Here is a 27245-nt window from a genome sequence, read left to right as displayed (position 1 = left end):
GGACAGTTCTCTATGACTCCCCTTTGGCAGATTGTTGATAGAAATACTACATTTGGTTTGTCCCAGCAACTCTCCCTGGAGAATCTGGTACCAGTGCTTCTCCAGATAGAAACAAGTCAATCTGGTTCTTGATTTCCATCTTAGCTTTAAGCTCAACGCTCTACTTTTGAAAGAAAAAGATAGTATCCTCACTAACCACTTTCTCTCTAAGGCGTCTTTGATCCTGACACCTTGTGGACATTCCCGTGAAAGCTTAGGTGAATTATTTGCTTGTGTTGTCCATGTTCCCATGTCTGCTTAAAACATTTTCCCTGCTCTCCCTCCCCAGGATCAGAGCTACCTGAACCACATCAAAGGCCCCTCTCCCAGGCCACTCCCAGGTAACTGACTGTCTCATTACCTGCAGCACCTCTTTTAGCTTTCTGGTATCCTAGATGAAGAAAGCGGACACAGGTTTCAGGGAAATTGTTCCTTTCTAGGAGGGAAGGCCCACATCAGCTCCCAGGTTGTGAGGACATGAGGTTATATCTGTCACTGCCATTTCTTTGTCTTCAAAGACCCTGAACTTCCAAAGGCAAGTGCACAATGAGAGATGGACACGAGGAAAGCCAGGGAGATGCATACACATGCAGAAATGTGTTGCATTATTTTTTGAATTTATAAGGTTCAATAAGATATCTGTATGCAGGCCAGGATGCAGCAGTTAGAACTGGACATGGACCAACAGACTGGTTCCAAATAGGGAAAGGAGTATGTCAAGGCTGTATATTGTCACCCTGCTTATTTAACTTATATGCAGAGTACATCATGAGAAACGCTGGACTGGAAGAAGCACAAGCTGGAGTCAAGATTGCCGGGAGAAATATCAATAACCTCAGATATGCAGGTGACACCACCCTTATGGCAGAAAGTGAAGAGGCGTTAAAAAGCCTCTTGAAGAAAGTAAAAGAGGAGAGTGAAAAAGTTGGCTTAAAGCTCAACATTCAGAAAACAAAGATCATGTCATCTGGTCCCATCACTTCATGGGAAATAGATGGAGAAACAGTGGAAACAGTGTCAGACTTTATTGTTTTGGGCTCCAAAATCACTGCAGATGGTGATTACAGCCATGAAATTAAAAGATGCTTACTCCTTGGAAGAAAAGTTATGATCAACCTAGATAGTATATTCAAAAGCAGAGACATTACTTTGCCGACTAAGGTCCGTCTAGTCAAGGCTATGGTTTTTCCAGTGGTCATGTATGGATGTGAGAGTTGGACTGTGAAGAAGGCTGAGAGCCGACGAATTGATGCTTTTGAACTGTGGTGTTGGAGAAGACTCCTGAGAGTCCCTTGGACTGCAAGGAGATTCAACCAGTCCATTCTAAAGGAGATCAACCCTGGGATTTCTCTGGAAGGAATGATGCTAATGCTGAAACTCCAGTACTTTGGCCACCTCATGCGATGAGTTGACTCATTGGAAAGACTTTAATGCTGGGAGGGATTGAGGGCAGGAGAAGAAGAGGACGACAGAGGATGAGATGGCTGGATGGCATCACTGACTCGATGGATGCGAGTCTGAGTGAACTCAGGGAGTTGGTGATGGACAGGGAGGCCTGGTGTGCTGCGATTCATGGGGTTGCAAAGAGTTGGACACGATTGAGTGACAGAACTGAACTGAACTGAAGATAAAGAATAAAGATGCTTTATTCTTTAAATAAAACGGAGGATTTGTTTTCCAACTGAAGACATTGTGAGGATCTCTAGTCTAACCTGATGATGACTGAAGTAAGGGAGCAAAAAGGAAATGGATGGTCTGTGCTTTAGTTAGAAATACAAAGAAAAATGGGTTTTCTAAGCAGCACACATGCAAAGCCTTTCATGAGCGAACAGTTGAGAATACATTTAGTCCTCTTAAAAATGTGTAACGTGCCTTCTCACCTGCCCACCTGCCCTCAGCTCTGCCCTGTATTCCTCCTCCCTAAATCCATCTCCCACCACATCCCTCCCTCCATCACTAGGCCTCTCCAGGCCCTACAAGGCAGACAGTGAGCCTTCATATGTCTAACTCAGGGACCTACACCCTCAGAAACTTCAGGGTGAGATAATTTAGTCTCAACCAGCTCCCACGTCTTGAGGAAAGTTAACTTAGCTTCAACACTAACCCATCTGATGAGGTGTTTATCTTCAATCCACATTTCACTAATAAACTGAAAGCAATGAGTATGTGTGCGCATGGGAAATGCTGCGAATGTGTTAAACGATAGCAAAATAGTGTTCCAGAGGTTTTGCTGTGACAACATTTATAATAAAAAATATGGATTGATTTCAAGGATAGCAAAGATCAGTCCTACCCAATTACACTCTCACTGCCCCTTCTAAAACTGTGTGACTCAGGGATTATTTCACAGCCCTTGGTCTTTCATACACAACTGCCATTATAAAATGTTCTTTATGACACATTCAATAATACACACACACACACGCACACACACACACACACACACACACACACACACACATGCTGTGTTCACTCGCTCGGTCATATCTGACTCTACAACTCCCCACCAGGCACCTCTGTCCCTAGGATTCCCAGGCAAGAATACTGGAGTGGGTTGCCATGCCCTCCTCCCAACTCAGGGATTGAACCCATGTCTCCCACATTGTAGGCGGATTCTTTACTGTCTGAGCCACTAGTATATATATACACATACATTCACACATACAGAAATTGCTATGTATCTTACCTAAATGGCCTCTCTTAACAAACTCAAGGAAACACTGAGACAAAACCACGGCAGAATGAGTGTAAAATATGAAGCGTAAAAGCAAAAAGTCACCAGCAGAAAGGAAAGAGAGAAATTCAAAATGAAAAGACGACAGTGGAGAGAAGCAGATGCAGAGATAAGAGCACACAATGAAGCCCTTACTGAAGAGATGGGGAAAATGGGCCCCTGAAAGCCCAAAGACACAGAGTATAAAACTTACTGGTCCAGTTGACCTCTAAAGCCCTTCCAAGCATGATATTGTAATCTTCCAGTCTTAGAAGGAGGCTGAACTCTCCTCTTTATGGCTGGATGCCTAGCACACACTATGATCCAGACAGCCATGTCCCAGCTAGGCTGTAGGGGGAGAGTCCCAAACGGGCAATTAATTTAGATTTAATAGGACAGTTACTGTAAGTTTAAATAAATGCCAGTTAAATATTAACAACCTATTTATTGAAGATTAACATTGCTGGTTGCATTGTGGGATTTTCTTTTCCTTAAAGAAACCCTTTATCAGAAGACTTTTAATCATCCTGGCTCTTCCATTGCCTGCCTTAGATCCAGTGCAGCTCATTAATTACTTTGCACCACCGTTTTCTGAGTTTTGAAATGGACACCTTGGTGAGTAGGAACAATGGAAGGACAGGGTGAGGAGGGCAATTTCTCAATAGTAGGAACCGATGAGCAAATAGGAAGGATAACCTGATTTTGAGAAGAGTGTTGAAAAGCAATAAAACCAAAGACTGAGATTTGGAAGGGGACTGTGCATGCTAAGTTGCATTAGTCGTGTTTGATACTGTGACCCTGTGGACCGTAACCCGCCAGGCTCCTCTGTCCATGGGATTCTCCAGGCAAGAATGCTGGAGTGGGTTGTCATGCCCTTCTCCAGGGCGTCTTCCCAACACAGGGACTGAACCCCCATCTCTTATGTCTCCTGCATTGGCAGGTGGGTTCTTTACCATCTGAGTCACATGGGAAGCAGGAAGGGGACTATGAGGTTGTTTAATCCCAACTCCTCACTTAGTGGGAAACTAGAAGTGATTTGGGCAACTCCATACAGCCTGTAAGTGACAGACTGGGGTCGGGGGGGGGGTGGCGCAAATGCTTTACCCTTGACCCCAGCCTTCTGTGAGCTATCACCCTACTGGTGCTGTTCAGTAGCTAAGTTGTGTCCTACTCTTTGCAAGCCCATGGATGCAGCATGTCAGACTTCCCTCTCTTTCACTATCTCTCTGAATTTGCTTAAACTCATGCCCATTGAGTCGATGATACCATCCATTATCTTACTGTAGAACAGTGCTTTCAGCTTTCAAAAAGGCATTAGCCCATTTGAATGCATTGGTTGGCACTAGGTCTTCTCAAAGACCTACATTTCATGGAGATGTTAGTTTTTCTGAAAACAAAGAAGCTAAAAAACAAACAGACAAACAAACAAACAAGGGACTTGTTTAATGTTGGCCAGAGTTAAGACTTGGATCCAGATACAAAATGATGTTTACAAAATGCCATGCCCCGTAAGAAGCACAATTGAACCCATATGTTATTGAGCAAATTCTTGTCTCATGACAGATTCTGTCTTCTACAGTTGCTCCTGGCTGGGGAGAAAATGCAAAAAATGCAGAGAGAAGGTTAAAGAGAGACTTGAAGGTAACTGATTAGGGAGAAAGGCATCAGGGCATGGCTAGGCAAGCCAATTGCTCTAAGGGTACATTTGGGGTTGAAGCTCCAACTTTGGGGTTGGCCGGTTACTGTCCAAAGGCTCTTTCTCTGAGAGAGCTGCTACTGACCCTGGTTGGGCTGCATCATGTAAACCCTGGAACTGGAGTCTGTGTGTGTGTGCAGGCAGGTGAGTGCAGGTCACCCTTGCTCACTTCCATGAGGCTGTGAGGCACTGGGGTGCTCAGTGGTGGGAAGTGGGAGCAATGAGGCCCATGCTACATGGTATTAATAGTATCCGTTGACTAGTGTAAACCTAGACCCTAGAGTGGGTAGGGGGCTTTGGGCTCCATTGCCAGGCCCACAGGAGCAAAGAGGGGCCCAACCTGGATGCAGGAGAAGGCAATGGCACCCCACTCCAGTACTCTCGCTTGGAAAATCCCATGGAGGAGGAGGAGCCTGGTAAGCTACAGTCCATGGGGTTGCGAAGAGTCGGACACAACTGAGCGACTTCACTTTCACTTTTCACTTTCATATATTGGATAAGGAAATGGCAACCCGCTCCAGTGTCCTTGCCTGGAGAATCCCAGGGACGGGGGAGCCTGGTGGGCTGCCATCTATGGGGTCGCACAGAGTTGGATACGACTGAAGTGACTTAGCAGTAGCAAGCTGCGTGCAAGTGGTCAGAGGTGCTACTCATTTGCTGCTTGGAGGAGGTGTCTTGTCTTTTTCTCAGGTGGTTTCCTTTCCTGGTATATGTGGGAACCTGAACAGAGAAAGGTACCCAGGCTGCCATACAGAGAAGCAGCCCTGTCCTCTTTCTCAAGCTTCAGGCTGCTTTCCATGGGCCCGGATCCTGTGTGCTTCTCAAGACCTTGGGGTGGGAACAGGAGGGTCACCCATTTCCTGCCTTGGTTTGAAGCTCAGTGACTGCCCTTTCTGACCACATCTCAGCGTGAAGTTTCTGCCCTGCTCCGGGGACGACACCCTCAGGATGTTCCCAGGGATGGTTCCTAACACTGAAATGGCGGCTCCTGGGTTCTCAGGATGAATATCCCACCGAGGCCCCTCTGAATGAGGGGAGCACACGCGTGGCCCCCTTTTGGTCCCCGCACAGGAGGCCTGCAGCTGCCAGGCCCTCTGCTAACCCCTGTCCATTAGACCCTCATAGCATCCTCACACCACTCCTTCGTGGTAGGTACCATTTTGAGCACTATTTTGCAAACGGGGTTATTCCTGCAAGGTCACGCAGTTAGCGATGGAGACGATGTTTGACTTCTGGTCTGTCTGAGTCCAAAACCGCTGGTCACTCTTAATCGATAAATATGTATTGAGTGAATCAATGAATGCAGGAACACAGGATGAAGAAGCAGTTAGGGCTTTCGAATCAGACAGAGCACTTCAGACATCCCCACCCTCAGTCTAAGGGAGCACAGTCTGAATATAAAAGGCAACTTCGGCCCAACCTCCTTCCCGTCTCTGGTTGTGCACATTCTGGTGAGCCTGTAACTAGATTCCGGCCCACGCCACCTGCACACTCAGCTCCTTCTCACTATGAAGCCCCAATTTCATCTCCCGATCTTCCCGATTCTGAGAGAACCTTCTAGCATGCGTGCTCTTCTACTTCCCCACGGTGCTTATCACCATCGTGCCTACTGTCTTGTGAAGTTCTTACTTTCATATCTGTCTCCCCTGCTGGACAGTGTCCTTAATGAGGGTTATAGACACAGGATGGTTTTGTTTTTGTCTCTCTCACCCACAGCTGAAATCCACCACCTAGTGCATCGCTGGCATTTAGAGTACACTAAAAACGCGGTTTGTCAAGTAGATGAATGTTTTTCCTACAATTTTAAAATCCTTGAGCGTACTCCACCACCTCTAATGCCACTTTATTTTTGTTTTTTTAAAGATTTTTTTTTTATGTGGACCGTTTATAAAGACTTTGTCAAACTTGTTACAATATTGTTTCTGTTTCAAGTTTTGATTTTCTGGCCATGAGTCATGTGAGATCTCAGCTCCCCAACCCCGTGCACTGGAAGGGGGGGTCTTCATCACTGAACCACTAGGGAGACCCTAACGCCACTTCCAATGAAGCTTAGCTGGAAATCTGGACACATGAAATGGGATCGACCGTTCCTAACTAGGAGGCACATCCCAACTCATTCTTGGCAATAAGACTGTTCTCAGGGGCTTCCAGGGATATAAACGCAAAAAGAACCATGCACAAACCTGAAAGCACTCAACTGTAGGCAAACTGAGGGCAGGGTGATGTCTTTCCTCTCTGTATCTCTAACTTTCTGCTCCATAGGAAGAGCTCAAAGTCTACGTGGCTACCTTCAACGTTTCCTGGCTACATTGAACTCAGTTGAATAATCAGACACTCAGAAGTATTGATACCGGGCAATAATAGTTAACACTTCTGTGGTTCTCTCTTGCACAGATGTAGCAGCCACGGGAGATATTTTATCATTTGGTTCTTAAGCAGTGTCCTTACCTGCCAGGTACAGCCAAGAGAACAGGGCAGTGTCCAGCAGCCCTGAGTTCTAGTCTTGATTTACCAGTTGTTAACTTTATTCCCATGACAATGGGTCCTCTCTGCTGGGTTCACTCCCCACCTCCTTATGAAATGAGTGGGTTACACATCTTTCAAGGTGCCCTCTGACCCTAGCATTCTGTCATTCTCTGACCCTAGGCTCTTAAGATGACCCTAAACGTAGAAAAGGAGAGATGGTTCCTCTCAGGACCCCTGACTCTAGTGCTGTTCCCCTCTGGGTATCTGGCGTTTGCTTTGACGTCACTTTGACTTTGTTCATTTGCTTGGCTCTTCTTGCCTTTTCTGTCTGCCTATTGCTCTGCTGACAACCTCTCCTCTTGAGGTAACTTACAAAGTTTCATGGCTCTCAAAGTCCACGAGCAGCCTCACCTTTGCCCTTGTTCTCTTCCTCCTCAGTTCTCTCCATTCATGACTGCTTTCTTTTCCTCCGATGCTTCTTTCCCTTCCTGAAGCTTTGGCTCTTCCCTCTGAAATCCTCACACACCAGACTCTAGCCCGGACGAACAATGATTTTTTGATCCTCTGCAGGACAGAAGAGCACGCATTCTTCCCGAGCCCAGCCCTTCCCCACTCCCCTAGAGCCATCACTGATCCAGCTGGACCCCCGCCCCTCCTGATTAAACACCCTGACGTCCATTTGGCACCACCAACCATCCTGCAAGCAGCCTCTTCTCGCCTGAGCTCCTATTTGGAATCTCCACCAGGAGAGGGGGGCCTTTCGCCTTTTTAGAGAAGGCAGCAGCAGCACTGGCACGTCTCAGGCGAGAGCTCTTCTTTCGGTCTCTCGTGTATATGGAGAATTCACGGCTCTTCAACCAACCCCAGCTTGCTGTAGGTAACACAGGGAAAAACAAAAACAGCCAATTTCCCTTCCATTGGCAAATGCTCCCTTCTCCATCCCTTCTTTCGTGTGGAGATGCTGCCACTGCTAGGAGTCTTCATCTCCTCCACGTTCTCACCTGCCTGCCAGCCCTCCAGTCCACACGGCAAGCTCCTCCGTGCCCCCTCCTTTGCAGTCCCAGGATTATTAAAGGGAATATGATTGTTTTCTTTCATTTAGTGTGTGTGAGTGTGTATGTGTGTGCCTGAGAGCTTGAAAGGCATTGTCCTATAGATATTTTTATAACCTGCAGCAATTACAGCTGTCAGCACAGAGACAAGCTGTGACAAGTTGATTTATGTGTACAGTATATGTGTATGCAGGAGGGAAGAGGGGGGTGCAGAGAGAGATGGGGCGGGGGGCATGGAGGGGAGAAGGTGGAGGTGGGCGCTCGTTAGGAATCCTCTTTCCAGGAGGTAGAAAGGAAGTTGTTTCTATAAAGAACACAAATAATGAAATTGCTCTGACTGTCATTCCTTTTTCATTAACTTGGATATGCTGGGAAAAAAATAAAAAAAATAAATCCAGCAGTTTTTATGAAGCAAGAGACAGGATATAAGATAAGCCACTAAGTGTTGGTTATATTTAGGGATTAGGAGATGAGACGGGAGCTGACATGCGATTTTGATCTTCATCTATTCAAACCGCTTCAATCACGAGTTTCAATAAAATGGATTCTGCCTTGTTAATTGTGCCAGCATCTCTGACCTCTCACCACTTTCTCAACTTCCATTTTTGAATGAAGTTTGGATCCCTGGGTCCACGAAGCAGCTATGAGGTTGCCAGTGGCTTTTCTTTGTCCACCCTGATCTCTGCTGGGTTTCCTTTGGCCAGGCCAGGAGGCTGCAGCTCACCACTGTCTCTTCCCCAGCCAGACACAAAGACAGTGTGTCTATCTCAGACCAAGTGCCTGCAGACTGGTATCAGCCGAACATCCTACAGAGCCTGTGAGAAGAGTTCTTTTTCTGCCTGGCTATAATAATGAAGCAGTGGCAGGGAAAATATATTAATAAACCATCTTCCACCTTAACTGGATTTCTAAGTATTCTACCGTAGAGTTAATCATGTCTGTAGGCCCCTCGGGAAGGCTGGTTGTTGTCATTACCCACATTCCGAGATGCAAAAACTAATGCTCATTTGTACCTACCTGGGAATTAGATGCAAGAGCCAGGATGAGAATTTATCATGAAAGGAGTCATGCCTGCCATTCTCAAGTCTGGAGGAAAATGACTCCAAACCCCAGAAAGAGTTCCTCTCTCTTCTCCACTGCTATGCGTGTTTCTACTTGAGGTGCTAAGACCTGTTTACCAAGAGGAACTGGAGGGGTGGTTACAGTGGCGGTGGATGGTCAGAGGTAACTCCTTAGCCCTATGGGAGAACCCCAAATTCAGCAGAACCCCAAATTCAATCATGATCTCACACCTAACATCTGCTATCATATAACATTTGAGCTTGGGGAAATCATGCGATTTCCTATTTCCCCGAGATTTCCCACTGCAAATATCGAGACAAAATAGGGTCTAGCAAGAATGGACTGGTGCTGAAATTGGTTAATTCTCTTCTTCTTTCAAAAACATAAACAAAATCTCCTGCTCCTCATGGACATCGTTTTTGGTTTTCTTGAGAGCAAAGTCATCCTTTGTGGTCACAAGTTGACAATTGATTTTTCTTTTTTTGGTGTTCTGTATCAAATGGCCCCACCAGCTAAAAGTAGCGGATGGATTTCCCTGAGAATTTAATATTGGAAAAGTCCGCAGAGGAAACGAGGGGGAAATGGGCCTAATGATCTTCAGTGTGAGTTGCTCAACTTTACCTGGTAGTACATTTTCTGGGGGCTTCCCAGGTGATGCCATGGATGAAGAATCCACCTGCAATGTAGGAGACCTGGGGTCCATCCCTGGGTTGGGAAGATCCCCTGGAGGAAGGCATGACCAACCCACTCCAGTATTCTAGCCTGGAGATCCTGTGGACAGAGGGGCCTGGATGGCTACAGTCCATGGGGTTGCAAAGAGTCAGACATGACTGAAGCGACTGAGCATGTGTGAACACACACTTTCTGATCACCTGTTAAGAGAGGAAGCCATACCTCAGTCTTCGTTACTTTGCTTGGCTTCCACATCTGCACACCCACCTCCATCCCTTCCAACCCAGGGCAGTTGTGGGCACGGGGTATGAGGAGTGAAATGCTTGTGCATCATTCGCACACATGTTATCTACACGTACCTGGGATGACCGGTTGAAAGATACATGGATTTTATGGCACCAGGACCTTTATATGACAGTGATTTAGTTGGAATACATCAGTTTGTTTTCGGTGGTGGCTGGATGACTCTGGGTAGAACACTTTTTTTGTTGTTATTGTTGCTTTTTAATAGTTGTTTTAAAAAAAAAAGCCTCCTGGTGGGATTTGGGAGAAAGTCCAGGGGAAAAACAAAGCCACACTGCCTCTTCTCTTTCCCCAGGGAGAATCTGGGTCAGTGCAGGGAGCTCAGACAGGAGTCCCCAAGCAGAGAACCATGTTGGTGTTAGCATGCGGGGTGGGCTGTGTGCAGCTCGGGGCTCCCCCCTCGCTCAGGAGCCTGGCCCAGGAGGGAAGAAGCCACATTCCATCAGAGCTGAAGTGAGAGGAAACATACAAAGGTGGGCACACAGCAGCCAGAGAGGAGAAGTGACAGGAACTGAGGCCAGTGCAGCTTTCCCCTGAGTTTCAAGAATTTGAAAAACACACCTCTTAAAATGAAACCGGCTCTGCAAGAGTGTGAAGCCCCGGACACTTGGGAATCTTCGGTATCAGTAATGCCAGGGGCTCACACTCATTCATCTGAAATGAGCACTCTGCAGGGCCAGCATCTTTTCATGTCGACAGAACAAGAAGAATGTAAGTCAGTGTCGGAACTTGACCAACATTTTGATGTGGTTTTGCCAGATTCGCACGCTAAGAGGCTTCTGTGAATTTGCATTGGTTTTATATGTGGAAGATCTCTATTTAGAATGATGTTCGAAGGAGCTTTTTTCTTGGGGGGGGGTGTTTGTGGGGTGGGCGTTGACTATTGAATAATAAATGGAATTATTCTAAAACATCCTCCCAACACTTTAAATTTACTCTAAACGCTAGTGAATTAATCTGATAATTTTAAACGTGCACATGTACATGCTTCGGGGTTTTCCTTTCCTAGTTAATTAGTTTGTGACCCTTATTAAGATGTCTCGGGCTTATTAAGACCGCGTGGTAACTTTGCCTTTCTTCTTAATTTGGAAATGACAGCTCCTGAAGGAGGGAAATGGTTAAATTCCTCGCCCGGGCTCGTGCACGGCCGCAGCGCGGCGCGGCGGGGGTTAAGGTGGGCGCCCGCGCCCCGCGCCCCGCGCCCGCCGCCCGCCGGGATGCGCGCGGTCCGCCCGCTCGCTCGGCGCCGGCACCGCGGAGAGCGGCGGTCAGTGATGGAGCGGCTGCCATGACAACCCCGGCGGTCGGGGCCCGCGCGCGTCGGGGCTGCTCCCGGGAGGCCGGCGGCGCGGAGGCCGGGGGCGGCCGCTGAGCGTGGCGTCCGTACGGCTCCGGGGCCGGCAGCGCCTCGCCTTGCCCAGCGAGCGAGCGAGCGAGCGAGCGAGCGAGGGGCCCCCGCCGCAGAGACCGCCCAGGCAAGACCGGCCGCATCGCGGCGGCTGCAGCGCGCATTTGGGCTCGGAGGAAGTTGACCGAGGCGGCTGCCGCAGCAACCCCCGTCCGGATAGCACGAAGCCCGGCATAGCCTCTCTCTCCTGCTGGCTCACCCCTGCGCCTTCTGCGTGCTCCACTTTTAGGCTCTGCTATTGTTACAGACTGTTATCTGCTGGCCATCCTTCCTCCGAAACTTACAAAGAAAGTATTGGATCTGCCCTTGTTGGAACTGAGAAATTCAGATCATCTCTGGGTGGCCGGATCTAACCCACCCCCTGTCCCCTTCTAGTACCAAAGTGCTTACTCCTCTCCCAAGTGCCATGCCTGAACTGTTAACGCAAGGAAGGGGCTCCTGAGACGTGCCCGCACCTTCGCACCTGTCTGGCGCTTCTCCTCTCTCGGCCACCTTCTCGGCCAAGCAGCACCGAGGCAGCCCCCTTTGGATGTCCTCCGTGGAAACCGCTTCTCCGAGGCTGGAGCGCTGAGGCTCGATTTGGGGAGGAACACCCTACTTGCAGGAGTCTGCGCGCTTTTTCTCCAGCCCGCGCCTCCGGGTCCCCGTGCTCGCTCCCCCACCCCACCCACTTCCTGTGCGCGCCTGGGGGGCGTGTGCCGAGCCGCCGCCGGAGTTCTGGGAAGTTGTGGCTGTCGAGGATGGGGGTCTGTGGGTCCCTGTTCCTGCCCTGGAAGTGCCTCGTGGTCGTGTCTCTCAGGCTGCTGTTCCTTGTACCCACAGGAGTGCCCGTGCGCAGCGGAGATGCCACCTTCCCCAAGGCGATGGACAACGTGACGGTCCGGCAGGGGGAGAGCGCCACCCTCAGGTAGGGAGCCGCCATCCCTCTCTGAATCGACAGTGATTTGTGGAGGGGACGTGGGGGGAGAGCGCTAGGGGTGCAGGTGTGCACTGTGGAGCTCCTGCAGGGAGGCTTCGCTGCTTCGCTGGGCTGCCCACTTAATGGCTGAGCTGGGTGTTCTGCCTGGGAAGGTGGTGGTCATGGGGAAACGTTCAGCGGTTCCAGAGATGAGTTGTTTCCCAAACCTGGCCTCCTTGGCTCAGGACTTGGTAAGCAGGAGGGGCGCTGGGCCAGGGGGTCTCTGATATGGAGGCCAGTGTCCTGAGCGCTGAGCGTCTGTTGCCTGAAGCTGGTGGCATGGTGATTGGGGGCCTGGCTGGGGCTCAGCGTGAGCAGTCTTCTCTGAAGTTAATGAGTCCCAGAGGTCGGGTCTGGCTTCCTGTGAATGCCATCATTCTGCCCATGCCATGGGAAGTTGCCAGCCAGCTCCCATACTCTGGTCGAGCAGCTGTTTTGTCCTGAGTCTGACTGTGTCTGGGCTTTCCTGGGGCACCTTCGTGCCTCGAGCTGGTGACCAGAGGGACATGCTTTCTCTGTCTGAACATGGCCCTGAAATCGAAGCCATGGAGATGAGTCTGACTTCTCCTTGGAAAATATCACTTGCTCTGTCAGCGGTGCTGTCCTCCTCAGCAGTGTATGTAAAGCTCATCTTCCCAACGGAAAGGGGGTTTCATTTTTGAGTCGGATCCTGATGGACTTCTGGGGTTCAGGCTGATAGGAGCTGGAGGAGGAAGAGAAGAAGAATCTTGGCTATGTTTTGTGTAAGGTAGGATGAGCCTGTCTCTCTTTCTACCCTGCCTCCTGAAATGCTAACTCCAATTTCTAGTGTCTACAAACCATATCACACACAGGAGGGCCACACAAAATATCAGTGATTGTGAGTGGGGATCTTACGCTCTGGAATTTGATGAGAGTCCGCAGGAGGTAGAAGTTAAGAAGGTACGTGGAAAGAAAGATGTGCTTGCTTAAATAAAGTTTCCCAGACTGGGCCACCGCTGAGCTGACTGCACGGCAGTGTGGCAGTATTCCCGTTCTCTGTGCATGAAGATTCTTGGAGAGACAACCTTGGTGCTGGCAGCCACTGTTTTACCCCTTCTGTGACTGTCCTTCTAAGGTTTATGGATGATGCATGAGGCAATACCCACGGGATAGAAAACGTTGAGGAAGGGGCATGGGTTACAGAGCTGACTTGTCAGGATGCTGCCGGAGGAGGGATGTGATTTAAGGGCCTGTCGAAGCCTGTAGGCACCCATGCTCCTTTGTCTCTGGCAAGCTAACACCCATGCCCCCAAGGATTGCTAGGTTTTCTTTGGTTCTGGTATCCACCTCTTCCAGGGAACCCTGAGTTAGGGACGATTTTGAGCAAAGGTTAAAGATTTGACTGTCTCATACCCGAAATAGCTGTGTGCCTGCTTTGTAAAGGATTTCATGGAGGCTTCAAATGTGTCCTGATCTCAGACTGTTTAGAAAGAAACACAAAAACAAGCCTCTGAAGCAATAGAGTGAACAGCATGTAGTGTCCTCTGCATGTGCCCTTTGTCCCCCAGCCTTTGGCTGCAAGATGTAGCCCCCAGGAGATAAGACGGAGACAGTCGTACCGGAGAACACTGTAGACACGAATGGAATGGTACTTTCAAGAAGGTGGAAGGTAGTCAGCTCTGTAGACATTAGGAGATAAAGAAGCAAGACCAAGGGGTCTTGCAAACAGTAGCTCCCATAGTATAGGAACAGAGAGGGGATATAGGTGGGCCGGGGTGTGGTCATTGGCAGGCAGCCCCCAGGCTCAGGAGAATCAGGACCCTGCCAGCATATGTTCCGCCCGGGGCCAGGCCTGGGTAGGAGCAGCTCCTCTTGAAAAATTGCATGATCGTGTACCTGCTGGCTTCTCTCTCTTTGTCTTCACTACCATGCCTCTTGCTGGCTTTCTCTGGGCCTCTCTCTCTCTCTCTCTCTGCTCTCACGTTTGCATTTTGACCTGTGTTTAGACTCACTGGTCTTGACTGGTTGTAGATGGAAGAAGTGGGATACCGTGGGGCTTCCACAGCCCAGCTCTGGCGCAGAGGCCCTCCTGGAGCACCCTCTGACACTTAGGCAGCCCCTGGGGCTGACTGTCTTCCCATCAGGCAGCAGAGAGACCCTCCCAGTGGAGGGAGCCCTCCAGGGCGGGGGTTAGAGTAGTGGCGATCTGCCTGACACCAGCCCATTGGCTGCGGGCCTGAGTGGGGATGTGAGCTGGGCCGCATGGAAACGGGGGTGCTCGAGTCTCTGTAGGATGGGCGTGGTTCTCTGCAGGCCCTCCCTCACTGGACGAGGAAGGGCTGCCATGGTGGGGTGCACTGCCGTGGAGGGGAAGCCCTTAAGCGCTCAAACATGGGCTCGGCCTCTTGTGATTCTTTGTGCAGAGAAGCAAGTAGGAAATCTCAGAATGTATTTTGTTTGCGCAGAAATCACGAAATTTGCACATAACCTGATTCCAGGTTGCAACTCTGTAGTGGTTCAGGGCTCTGGGTTATTTCCCTTTGGGTTTTTTGTGTGTATGTTGGTCTCTTCTTTCTTTTGTCCTCCCTCCCCTTCCCTCCTTCTTTCTTTCCTCCCTTCCTTATTTCTTGATTCAATATGTCACCAAGCTACCCACCCCAGGTCAGGGCTCGCCCTGACCACCCCAGCTCTGCCAGGGGAGCCATCCTCCCCAAGTCACCATGGGTGACCATGAGGTTCACGCTTGTAGTTTTCTCCTCAACCAGCAGAGGACTTTTTGCTCTAATTTCATTTTATTCTGCTTTGTTATCACCAGTTTCGTTTTTTTTTTTTGAGGATCTTTTGCAGTCCCCAAAGAATGCATGCTTCAGCAGCAGATTCTAATGTGAGGGAACTTTTTAGGAGGTTTTATTTCCTCCAATTAGCTCTAATGATCCTTGTGGAAGAATCAGAAACCCTTTCACCTAGTATGGCATCCACAGTCTGAATAGAATTACAGACAATTTGCAGTCTCCCGCTCCTTCTGCCCTTCTGCCAATAGTCTGTATGCATATTTTTACAAAAGAGTGAGGTTTCATACAATAGACTGTGCAATAATAATTATAATATGAACCTAAATTTCTTGGGTGCTCACTATGTCCTAAAGGAGTATTCTAAGTGTTTTATACACTATCTCACCTATCACCAAACTCATAACATAAACATTTAACCCTAATGCCACCCCTCTGATTGTAGGTGCCATGATCATCCCCATTTTACAGATGCTAAAACTGAGGCTTGGAGAGTTTATATCATTTGATTAAGGGTGCACAGCTAGGAGCTTTGGAAGCCAGATTATGCGGCAGTAGTAATAATGTTAAATACATGCGTGCATGTGTGCATGCTAAGTTGCTTCAGTCATGTCCAGCTCTCCGAACCATAGCCTGCCAGGCTCTTCTGTCTGTGGGATTCTCCAGGCAAGAGTACTGGAGTGGGTTGCCATTTCCTTCTCCAAAATAAATGCATAGTACTATCAGTTACTATCGTAATCCCTGGTGGCTCAGAGCGTCTGCCTCCAATGAGGGAGACCCGGTTTGATCCCTGGGTCAGGAAGATCTCCTGGAGAAGGAAAAGGCAATCCACTCCAGTATTCTTGCCTGGAGAATCCCATGGACAGAGAAGCCTAGTAGGTTACAGTCCACGGGGTCGCAAAGAGTCAGACACGACTGAGCGACTTCACCTTCACCTTATCAGTTACTGGTCAGTTATTCGCAGTGAATCCTCACAACAACTCTCTGAAATAGATGTAATAATTTATTACATCTCAAATTGCAAGCCCAAAGTCTCCATTTTTGGCTTCCCAGGTGGTAGTGCTAGTTGTGAAGAATCCGCTAATACAGGAGACCTAACAGACGTGTGTTCGATTCCTGAGTCAGGAAGATCTCCTGGAGGTGGGCAAGGCAACCCACTCCAGTATTCTTGCCTGGAGAATTTCATGGACAGAGGAGCCTGGTCGGCTACAGTCCATGGGGCCACAAAGAGTCAGACATGATTGAAGTGACTTTTGCACACACGCAGGCATCTCCGTTTTATAGATGAGGACGCTGAGACACAGAGAGGGGAATTGACCTAAGATCACTCGTTAGCGAGTGGCCCAGCTGGAAAGCCGAGTCGAGACTCTGCAGGACGAGGTTTGCCCAGCGCGTCCTATGCGCTCCTGATGACTCTTCTCGAGTGCTTGGCGTCTCCCCACTCGTTCTCCCTCTTGCCCTGTCTTGCAGTGTCGTTCATGTCCTTTTTTCCCTCTTTTTGTGGCTGGGGAGCAGTGAGCTCTTGGAAGCAGGGATTCTGTGTGTTTTGCCCGGAGCGCCATGTGCCCACAGATGTCTACTGAACAGATGAGATGACTAAAAACAAAACACCACCCAGTCTCCATACAACCGTGGTCCAACCAAGATGTGTGGAATGGTTCTTACTTGAAGGGCGTGAGCTGGATGTTGGGTCTGGAAAGGCTTGAGGCTGAGGCTTCTCACCCAGGACCTTGGGTCCAACTCACAAGGCCGGGCTGTGGGCGCAGAGGTCGAAGAGGTCATCAACCGTGGAGGACGTTGTGTCCATTAATGGGTGGGTGGGTGGTCTGCCTGTGGTCAGAGAACAGTATCCTCCTCCCAGTGGACATGACTGTGCTGCTCTGATGGGATCAGGGGAGCCTGAGATATCAGCTGTGTGGCTCTCATTAATTGGACTATCACTAAATGTCACCATGTCATTTGACAACTTTGATGATGCATGTCACGTTTTCATAGATTCCCCAAATGAGGCAACTGGTGAAGTCAGTTGTCTCCTTGGGTGAGATCTGGTAAGTGGGTATCAGAGCTGAACTATACTTTCTGTCCTGTCCCTAGACTTGAGGCTTTGCCACTGCGGGATGTTTTATTTAAAAAAAAAAAAAAAGTGAGTAAAGAATAAAAAGTCTGAGAAATGTATAAGACGGAAGTGGGGTTTCATATAGCAGTTCCAGGGGATAGCAGAGAACAATGTGGTTTCCGTACTTGAGGAACCCCGCGGGGCCTCTTCCGCTGCAGGAGGCTGCAGCGTGTTACTCAGGTTTGGAAAGCCTTTAACATTTCATTCTGAAAGCTGGTGGGTCCTCTGTTAGTCTCTCCAGCTACTGCGTGGCCTCTTGAAGCCAGAATTATGCCGCCTTCAGCTTTCTGTCCTTAGTTCCTAGTGCATGACTTGGACCAGGGTTTTTGCTAATAAAGCCTGGCTTCCTTCCCTTGCTGTGCTGTGGACACCCTGATCTTCTTTCTGTTTCTTGAACACAGAAAGATTACTCTTGCTAGAAGCCTTCCCACGTGTGGCTCCCTTTGTGGTGGTGCCCCTCTTTCAGCTCTTCCCACGGTGGTGGCTCTTCATCATTTTGGCCTCAGCTCAGATGGAATCCCCTCCTTCTAGCCTGACACCCAGATGAAAGTGATTCCCTAGCACTTCCACCAGGCTTGGGCTGGCATGTCATCCTGGATTATTTTCAGAGCAGTTTTTCCATTCGTGTGTCTGGTTATGTGCTCGTGGGTTTGTCTTCCCCACCTGGGTTGTTACTTCCTTGGGGCTCGGTGTCTTCTCTGTCTTTTCCTGTCTTATCCTGTGCAGCATCTGGGAGATGCTAGGTGCTCAGGATGTAGCTCTTGCGTGAGTGGAGGAAGACATGCGGGTCTGAGCTCACCATCTCCTCCTTGCCCTCTCTGCCCTCTGTCCTCAGTGGCCCAGTATTGTCCTTGGCCTGGGTGTGTTCCTGGCTCAATGTCATTTCTGTCTGGGTCATGCTGTGTTGGGCATGAGGGTGCTCTTGAGGAGGGCACAGCTACACAGAAGTCATTGAGCTGGTGTCCTTCTGTCCAGATCACAGATGGTCTGTGTCAATTGTCTGCTATTTCATAACCGCGCCTATGACACATGCTATCTTTCTGCCAGGTCACTTTCCTGCCCAGTCCTTAAGCTTTTGAAGAGCTGCTACTCCCTGAGAATGTACTCAGCCCCAGATAGATCTCAGGGAAATGAGCATTTTCAAGATAAAGAGGGGCACAGAAAGGCGCCTCTCTGCCCATCTTTCTTTCTGTCTGTTTGGAGGCTGCTGTCAGTGGGTGTCTGGTCATGTAACTATTGATTCGTTGCTTCTGAGTTAACTCCTGCAGAATAGCAATGCCACTTGGGAAGTGGGTGCTGCCCTGGCCCCTCCCAGGATGGACCTCTGTGCACTCACTTTGCCAGGCCTCCTGCTGGGGGACCGAGGCTCAGAAGAGCCTGGACAGATGGGACTGTGGAGGGAGGCTCTTGGAAGCACACTCAGCCTGTTAAGGAGCCAAAAACTAAAATGGGAAAGCTGAAAACGCAGCCAAATGCTGGACAGAAGGAAAAGGGCATGTGGGTTCACAGGAGAACCCGAAGAAGGTGCAGAGCGACAGCCTGGTTCTCAGGGACTCCTCACCTATAAGATTAGGTGGTTTGCAGAAATGCTTCTCTTTTCTTTTGAGAAAAGAATGGCAGAGACCAGGGGGTTCAGCCATCCAGTTTTCCAGATAGTGAGACTGGTGACCATCAGCTCACACAAGGAGGGCTTCCTGCAGAGTGAGGAGGAGCTGACGCCCAGCCCACACCGCATCACACACTGTGAGCCCTTGCTTACCTGTGTGCCTGAGACAAGGTCACCTTGCACTTCTAAGTGCACAGGCCTCACACCACCTGGGATGCCTCCAACAGACCTGGCCAGCGTTTACTACCAAGCTCTCTCCCAACTGCTTCTCCTCTCAGCCACTGAAGTCAGCATTCTTAGCCTGTATCAGCTCTGCCTGCGACTCTGTGGGACAATGTGTCAGGCAGGCACTGAGCACCCTACCAGCAGAGACATTCTGAACACTCAGAGCTGTGCCACGAGGCAGAGCCAGTTATGATTCCAGTTTTACACGTCGGAAAAGCAAAGGACTGGAAGGCCGAGAGAGCCGTTTCCCAGCCGTTTTCCCACGGTCAGGTGCAGTGTCTGGGCTTGGACAGGTTTTGTCCGTTTCCTAGGCGCCTGCTCTTTTTGTAACAAAGGACGTTCCCATTCTGTTCCTTTTCTTCGTCGTCAGTTTTGTCTATTCCCAGAAACCAAGTGCATTTTTTGCTCTTCTTTGTCCTGGGCACAAGAACTCTCTTTCTGAAAGTGTTTTAGGAATTGGGTATGGGGGGGGGTGTGGTGTGGTCTGTGGCATGATGGAGTGTGTAAGGGTTTGGTCTTGGCATGATGGAGTGTGTAAGGTTTGGTGTGGTCTGTGGCATGATGGAGTGTGTAAGGTTTTGTGTGGTCTGTGGCTTCATGGGATTGTGTAAGGTTTGGTGTGGTCTGTGGCATCATGGGAGTGTGTAAGGGTTTGGTGTGGTCTGTGGCATCATGGGAGTGTATAAGGTTTGGTGTGGTCTGTGGCATGATAGAGTGTGTAGGGTTTGGTGTGGTCTGTGGCATTATGGGAGTGTGTAAGGGTTGGTGTGGTCTATGGCATGATAGAGTGTGTAAAGTTTGGTGTGGTCTGTGGCATCATGGGAGTGTGTAAGGGTTTGGTGTGGTCTGTGGCATCATGGGAGTGTGTAAGGTTTGGTGTGGTCTGTGGCATGATGGAGTGTGTAAGGTTTGGTGTGGTCTGTGGCATCATGGGAGTGTGTAAGGTTTGGTGTGGTCTGTGGCATGATGGAGTGTGTAAGGTTTGGTGTGGTCTGTGGCATGATGGAGTGTGTAAGGTTTGGTGTGGTCTGTGGCATCATGGGAGTGTGTAGGATTTGGTGTGGTCTGTGGCATCATGGGATTGTGTAAGGTTTGGTGTGGTTTGCTGTTACCTGGAGGTATAAGGAATGACCCAGCTGGCCTCTAGAGGTCCCTTCTCATCAGAGAATCATAGAATCTCCATAGATTGTTCAGAGTAAGAATTTTATTCCAGGTTCTTCCACCAGACTTTTGCTTCAGGTATCAGCGATCTTGGGCTGTCTCACGGAGAGTTCACATTGAACACATTTCAGTGGAAACACCAGCCTGTGAGGACTCCACAAGCCAGTCTATCTGGATGCCCAGGCATTGGGAGGTGAATAGGTAACAGCTCAACCTATTAATGCCCTTCCTTGTTGTACTAGAAATAGTGCCATTGGCATCTCTCCTGGGGAAACTTGAAAAAATTTTAAGTAATATGAACATCATATTTCTTTAAGTTCAGAGTCTCCACTAAAGGGTAAAATGTAACGTTATTCTTGCATTCTTTGAGATTATTTTGCTTCTTCAGGAGTAGGTTGATGGAATCCTGCTATAATAAATAAATAATGCCATTAACATCTTTTAAATGGTCAAGTGATAGTATTTTTAGGAAAGGAAGAATTGGTTGGGGTTAAGATACAATTTCAAATCACAGGTGGGAACCAAAGGCAGGGAGGAAACTGGAAGAGTGTTTCCGGGGAGTGCAATTGAAGGAGACAAAGCCCTTCACCAGACAAGATCTTTCTAATTGGTATTCCTGCAGGAGTGGTGTGCCAGAGAGAAAATGGCCTGGGAGACAGGATTCCGCTAACTCTGACTTTCTCTGTGTCATCTTGGGCCGTTTTTACAAATTCTTCCGTATAAGGAAGATAGCCACTCCCTACCTCAAAGGGTTGCTTTGCGTTAAAATGAAATAATGTATATAAAGTTTAGTCTAGAATTATAGCTCTCTTTCCTTGTGTGTGTTTGTGTGTGTGTGTAAACATATATGAATGTATGTGTATACATAATAGTAACACATGTAGCAATTTTCATTAAAACCTATTGCAGCTTAAACACTGCCCACACTTTGATGGATGAGCTATGACTGGCTTCTGGAAGATCTATGAGTAGAAGAATGCCTCTTCACCCAGCTCATACTTCTCTGGATGTTTCTCCTACACATCTGCTTAGATCCTAGGAATCTTTTGTTCACATACTTTCTTGAGCTATTTTGTATCAGAGATGGAGTGGGGAGAAAGGTCTTTATTTTTCATCACAGATTCTTGGATAGCAAGTTATGACAGTTCATGGCTCTCAAGATGAATTTCCTACCAAAAAAGGAAAATTATGCTAAAGGATCTTTGGAGCCCAGTTCAGTTCAGTTGCTCATTCGTGTCTGACTCTGCAACCCCATGGACTGCAGCACACCAGGCCTCCCTGTCCATTACCAACTCCAGGAATTTACTCAAACTCATGGCTATTGAGTTGGTGATGCCATCCAGCCATCTCATCCTCTGTAATCCCCTTCTCCTGCCTTCAATCTTTCCCAGCATCAGGGTCTTTTCCAGTGAGTCAGTTCTTTGCATCAGGTGGCCAAAGTATTGGAGTTTCAGCTTCTGCATCAGTCCTTCCAGTGAATATTCAGGACTGATTTCCTTTAGGATGGACTGGTTGGATCTCCTTTCTGTCCAGCCTACCTGGCACAGGTTACCTGGCACAAATAGTGGGGTCAGGAGCTGATGTACAGATTTAGGATTGTAGACCTTTTTGCCATGGAAGACTGATCTGCCATGACAGGTCCATTGGACTCAGCTGGCAAAGTAGGGTAGGGATGACACTCAAGTGGGGCAGAGAGATTAAACTCTTCCAGCTTTGAAGCCCTGAGATTGCATTTCCCCTCATCCTCACCTCTTCACTGAGAGGCCATCTCAGGACCCCCATATCAATGTTGAAAATATAAAAGGGTCTCTCTGCATTTGGTACAGTTCTGGGATAAGACCGGTGTGCCTGGGCTGAGAAATTGATCTTGAAAGTGTCAGTCACTCAGTCGTGTCTGACTCTTTGTGACCCCATAGACTGTAGCCTGCTAGTCTCCTCTGTCCATGGGATTTTGCAGGCAAGAACACTGGAGTTGGTTGCTGTTCACTTCGCCAGGGGATCTTCCCAACCCAGGGATCGAACCTGCTGGATGGCTGGATGGGTCTCCTGCACTGCGGGCAGATTCTTTATTGTCTGAGCCACAGGGAAGCCCATAGAAATTGATGTTAGAGCTAAAGGAACCACAGAAATCATCTTTCTCACTGCAAGTCTGTGCCACAGGGCTCAAAGTAGTTTAAATTATAGATAGCAGTCTGAGTTCTTCATGATCTGTTTCTCCCAAATCTCACTGATTCATATGAGTTATTTGGGTTGATTTGGGTGTATTTGGCCAACTTGCTGCCTTGTCAGTGTGAGATGTTTTGGCTTAGAAAGCTTTAGAGAGGTTAGATTTGTCTTGTACTATGTACATATAAATTAATCTTACCATGTTGCTGATGGATTTTTAAAAATAATAGAATTTTTAATGAAAGCAGCAGCAACCGTGAGACTGATGGAAAATGACAAAACTGACATCAACCTTCAGATAAAGCTTTGTTGGCCCCACAGAGGAAAGTGAGATATGTTTGTGTGAAATAATTTCTTGATCTTCTCTGGCTTTCAAACAGGCTGTAATGTAGTGGATGAGTGAAAAAGTGCTCTTGCCCTCAGAATAATCATCTTTGGACAAATTTACTTATCAGGAAAGCTCAATCCGAAACAATTCTGACTGGTCAGAACACACGAGGAACAAAGTAAGAAAGAGAATATATGCAAAATATGTTTAATTGGATTCAGCCGTCATACATGAAAACTGGAAAAAAGTAGCACTTGGGTGTCATGAATTTAATTGCATCACTCCCTCCCAGTCAGAAATTCTGCTGAAGTCCTCACATCCGGAACTGCAGAATGTGACCTGCTTTGGAAGTAGTTATAAAGAAGAGTTCGCACTGGAGTCCAGTGGCACCCCAGTGCAGTGAAACTGGTGTCCTGATGGGAAGGTGATCTGTGGAGACATGGTAGACACACAGGGAGCTAATTATGTGATGATGAAGACAGATTGGAGCAATGGGGCTGCAAGCCAAGGAATGCCAGAGGTTGCCTGGAAGCCGCGGAGCTCAGAAGGGGCGGGGAGGAATTCTGTCCTATAGGTTTCATAGGGAGCATGTCTGTAGCACCTTGATTTCAGAATTCTGGCCTCCTGAACTGTGAGTTGTATTTTTCTGTTGTTTCAGGCTGTGCAGGTTATAATGCACTGTTGTAACAGCCCCAGAAATGGATACACTTGGGTGTTATAGAGAGATGTCTTAAATAAATCATCACATACATGCTCATGGTATGATTGTTCCTCTCCTGGTTATCAGGTGCTAGACTCCATCACACACATCTAGGAGGCTGACCCAGGGTAGTGATGCAGTTAGAACTGATGACTCCTTTTTCTTAATGGACCATCGGGACAAACCCTGCTGCATCTTACCTCTCAGTGATCTTAGCCACCTCAGAAGTCAGAGATGTCCCAGACTGTGTATCATTTTTTAGATTCTAATCACCATACGGTTCTGTCCATCCCATAATCTGGCCTGGTTGCAAACCTCTCTCTAATCTCCCGAACCTTCTTATCATCCTCTGGTCTTTATAATCTGTCGTCAGGGATATCCTCACATCCGCAGTCTCTTCTCTGAACCTTCCCCCAGCTTTTGCTTCATCTGAAACTTGGCTGTTTCCTGTCTGATTTCCACTCCTTGAGTCAGCGCACAGACTTTCCTCGTGGCTCAGATGGTAAAGAATCTGCCTTTAATACAGGAGACCCGGGTTTGATCCCTGGGTCAGGAAGATCCTCTGGAGAAGGTAATGGCAACCCAGTCCAGTATTCTTGCCTGGGAAACCCATGGACAGGGGAGCCTGGCAGGCCATGGTCGACAGGGTCGCAAAGAGTCAAACACGACTGAGCGACTTAAGACCTTTCAGAGTCAGATCAGTGGTGGTTGTTTTTCCCCCATGTCCTTGCTTCCATGAGGTCTGAGATGTGAAGAGATGTTCTCCTTGCTGTCGGTCCTGGCTAATGGATATTTCTTCCCCATCTCTCAGAATACTGTTGCACGCAGTGCATGCTATGCACTCTCAGCCTGCTTCTGGCTGCCGTGTCTGCTCTCTGTCCTGAGCAGCCTTCCTCACTCTGGAGCTCCAGGCTGTCCATCCTAGTGTTAATCCATGCATCAACTTCCATGACTCAGATGTTTCAAACCCTGCCCCAAGTGGTGTTTTCGATACCAGCCCCATGTGACTCATTGCCAGCCAACAACGACCTGATCTTCCTTCAGTCTGCCCCATCTTGGGCACAGACACCACCCTTCATCCAGCTGCTGTATCCCAACACCTAAGAGATAGAATGTTTTTCCTTTTTCTCCTGTGTGATATCTAGTCCATCAGTAAATCCTTTGTCTTTAAGACACATCCTGAGTTAGATCACTTTCCCCATCTGGAACATGGCCGCCCTAGCGAAAGCCACTCTCAGCTCTCTCCAGGACCATTCCAGGGGCATCTCATCTGGTCTTCCTGCCTCTATGTCTGTTCTCCCAGAGGCCATTCTCACCTAGTAGGTCAAGGTATCATTTCAGAACATAAATGGAATCTCGTCCCTCTGTTTAAAGTCCTATAGTGGCTTCCGGTTATATTGAGAATGACATGCGTGTAAAAGACGGTGTTACCTGGTATGCACCTATCCCTCCATCCTTCCTGCCCCGCTCGCCAGCCTTCCTTGTTCCTTGAACCCAGCAAGTCCATTCTTGCTGAGGACACGTTCTTTCCTCTCCCAGGACCCACTAGGGTGGCTCCTTCGTGGCAATCACGTTGTCTGCTCCAGTCTCCCATTCTCAGAGAGGACCTTCCAGACCACGCTATATGAAATAGTTATACCCTCACATCACTCCATCCCCCTACCTAACTTCAACTTTCTCGATAGCCCTAAACACTTAGGAAATTCTGTTATTTATTTATCTGATAGTTATTTATTGCCTCTTCCACTAAAATGTGAGATCCCCAAGGCCATTGGTTTTATTACTCTCATTTATAGTGGTTAAATTACCGCCTGGAACATGGCATAGATCAAGGAGTATTTTTCGAGTGAATGAGAACTTTATTAGGAATCATAGTAAGCTGCTAATAGTGAGAAGTATTTATCCTTTATTGGAAAAAGGTGATTCAGGAGTGACTCTTTCTTGGCCTAGGTTTGGGGTTTTTACACAGAGCTCAGAGGGGGGTGTATGGGACTCAGCCTTGTTTTCTAGACTGCAGGTGGGTCAGGCCTTGCAGAAGGAGTCACGGGGTAGCGTGATACACTTCATAAAGTCTACACACCCAGAATCAAGAGGACCTTTACAATTCCAGCTTCACAAGAGGTTTTATAGAAAATCTAATAAACACTTGAAAATCGGGATTAGTTTCTAGCTTAAAGCTTATAAACTTGGGCTGGGGAGGAGGGAAGGAAATGGCAGTCAGGCAGAAAGCAGCCTGTGAGCCTGAAAGTTAACACATTGTTCAATGTCCATTATTTTGTCTGACACTTTCCTGAAAAAGGAAATTGTACCTTGAGGCTGTGGAGCACGTGGATGGAGTGCAGAGTCTGAGGCCAGACCGTTCTCTGGGGTTCCAGTCCTGGTTCTACCCCACTTTGCAGTTGTGTGACCTTCGGCACGTTGATCCACCTCCGTAGGCCTCTGTTTTGTCATCATTTAAGGGAACTGATCATAGGAATGCTGACCCCTGAGTGAAGTATGGGGCATTGCAAGCAGTGTCCAGCACTCAGTGTTAGCGTAGTTTAGCTGGTAAGGATGGAGTGCAGAACGTCTCCGCTGTTGGCCCCGTGTGCTGATGTGTCCTGTGACCCTGGGGGCACTGCCGAGAGGCACGTGGAACAAGAATCGGGGCGCCGGAGCCCAAGCTGGCGTTGGTTGGTGCAGACCTGCCGTTTCAGGGGCATCTTTGCTGTGGAGGATTTTGAAGAGTCTTGGCAGATTTCGATGTCTTGGGAATGTCAGCAGTGGTTTGGGGCCAGGGTGACCTGAGATTTAGTCGCAGCTCTGTCACAACCCACCATGAGATGCTGCTGAGAAAATCAGTGTTCCCACTCCCGCTCCTTTCCCACGTGGGGAGTGGGAACAGATCCATCCTGCTCTGTTCAGTTTCTTACATCTGAGGAAGAGATTCTTAGCTGTTGACAAATATCTAAGTTGTAGAGACTGGGTACATCTTTTTCTAAAAAGAATTTTTACTGGAGTGCAGTTGCTTCCCTGGTGGCTCAGATGGTAACGAATCCGCCTGCAATGTGGGAGACCTGGGTTCAATCCCTGGGTGGGGAAGATCCCCTGGAGAAGGGAATGGCTACCCACTCCAGTATTCTGGCCTGGGAAATTCCATAGACAGAGGAACCTGGTGGGCTACAGTCCATAGCGTTGCAAAGAGTTGGACACAGCTGAGCAACTAAGCACAGCATAGCACATAAATATATACTATATATATATATATGTTTAGATCTGTTATATATATATATATATATATATATATATATATATATATATATATATATAAAGTTTTTTACCCACCTTCTGCCACAAAGCTTGACTGTGTTTCCCAGCCTCTTTTGAATTTAGCTGTGGCCAGATGACAGAGTTCTACCCAAAGGTGAGCAAAAGTGATGTTGGATTGGCCCCTAAAAATCTCCCATGTGAAATAGTTCAGACTCTTTCGCCTTGCACCATCTGGATGTTGGTGCCCAAAATTACCTTGGGAACCGTGGCCTATTTGGCAGATGGTTCATGAGCCAAGTGATCGAATGTTCTCAGAGAGGGCTTCAGCCCCCGCCCCGCCAGCTGACCCAGAACCTCACTCCTTAGATTAGTGCATGAGGGAAAAATGCACTAAAATATACTTCCTTTGTGATAAGCTTCTGCGATTCTGGAGTTCATTTGTTACAGTAGCTAGCTTTACTCTCTAATTCAGCACAACTGTTGTAAGTCATATTGTCTGATTTCAGCAGCATAGAAATACACGGATCAATTTTTTAAGTCCAAACTTAAGCACTTATTAAAATTTCTTGCCCAGG

General features: G+C 48.2%; 1 protein-coding gene across 5 annotated transcripts in view; it reads left to right on the top strand.

The window, feature by feature from the left end:
* The window catches only part of NTM (neurotrimin), a 959643-nt gene that overhangs the window by 529018 nt on the left and 403380 nt on the right, over positions 1-27245 (top strand). The window contains exons 1-2 of one of the 5 annotated variants that reach the window (XM_018043575.1): positions 10383-10714; positions 12234-12318. In XM_018043575.1, coding sequence (XP_017899064.1) covers positions 12275-12318 — 44 coding nt within the window. In that variant the 5' untranslated portion in view covers positions 10383-10714; positions 12234-12274. Of the gene's footprint in view, positions 1-10382; positions 10715-11319; positions 12319-27245 lie in introns of those variants that run through there. The other 4 variants (XM_013975868.2, XM_018043572.1, XM_018043573.1 and 1 more) reach the window with 4 other exon arrangements.

The sequence above is a fragment of the Capra hircus genome, chromosome 29, assembly GCF_001704415.2.
Source record: "Capra hircus breed San Clemente chromosome 29, ASM170441v1, whole genome shotgun sequence".
NCBI classification, from domain to species: Eukaryota; Metazoa; Chordata; class Mammalia; order Artiodactyla; family Bovidae; genus Capra; species Capra hircus.
Note: the sequence above shows the minus strand (reverse complement) of the source record. Positions and strands in the feature narration are given on the sequence as shown.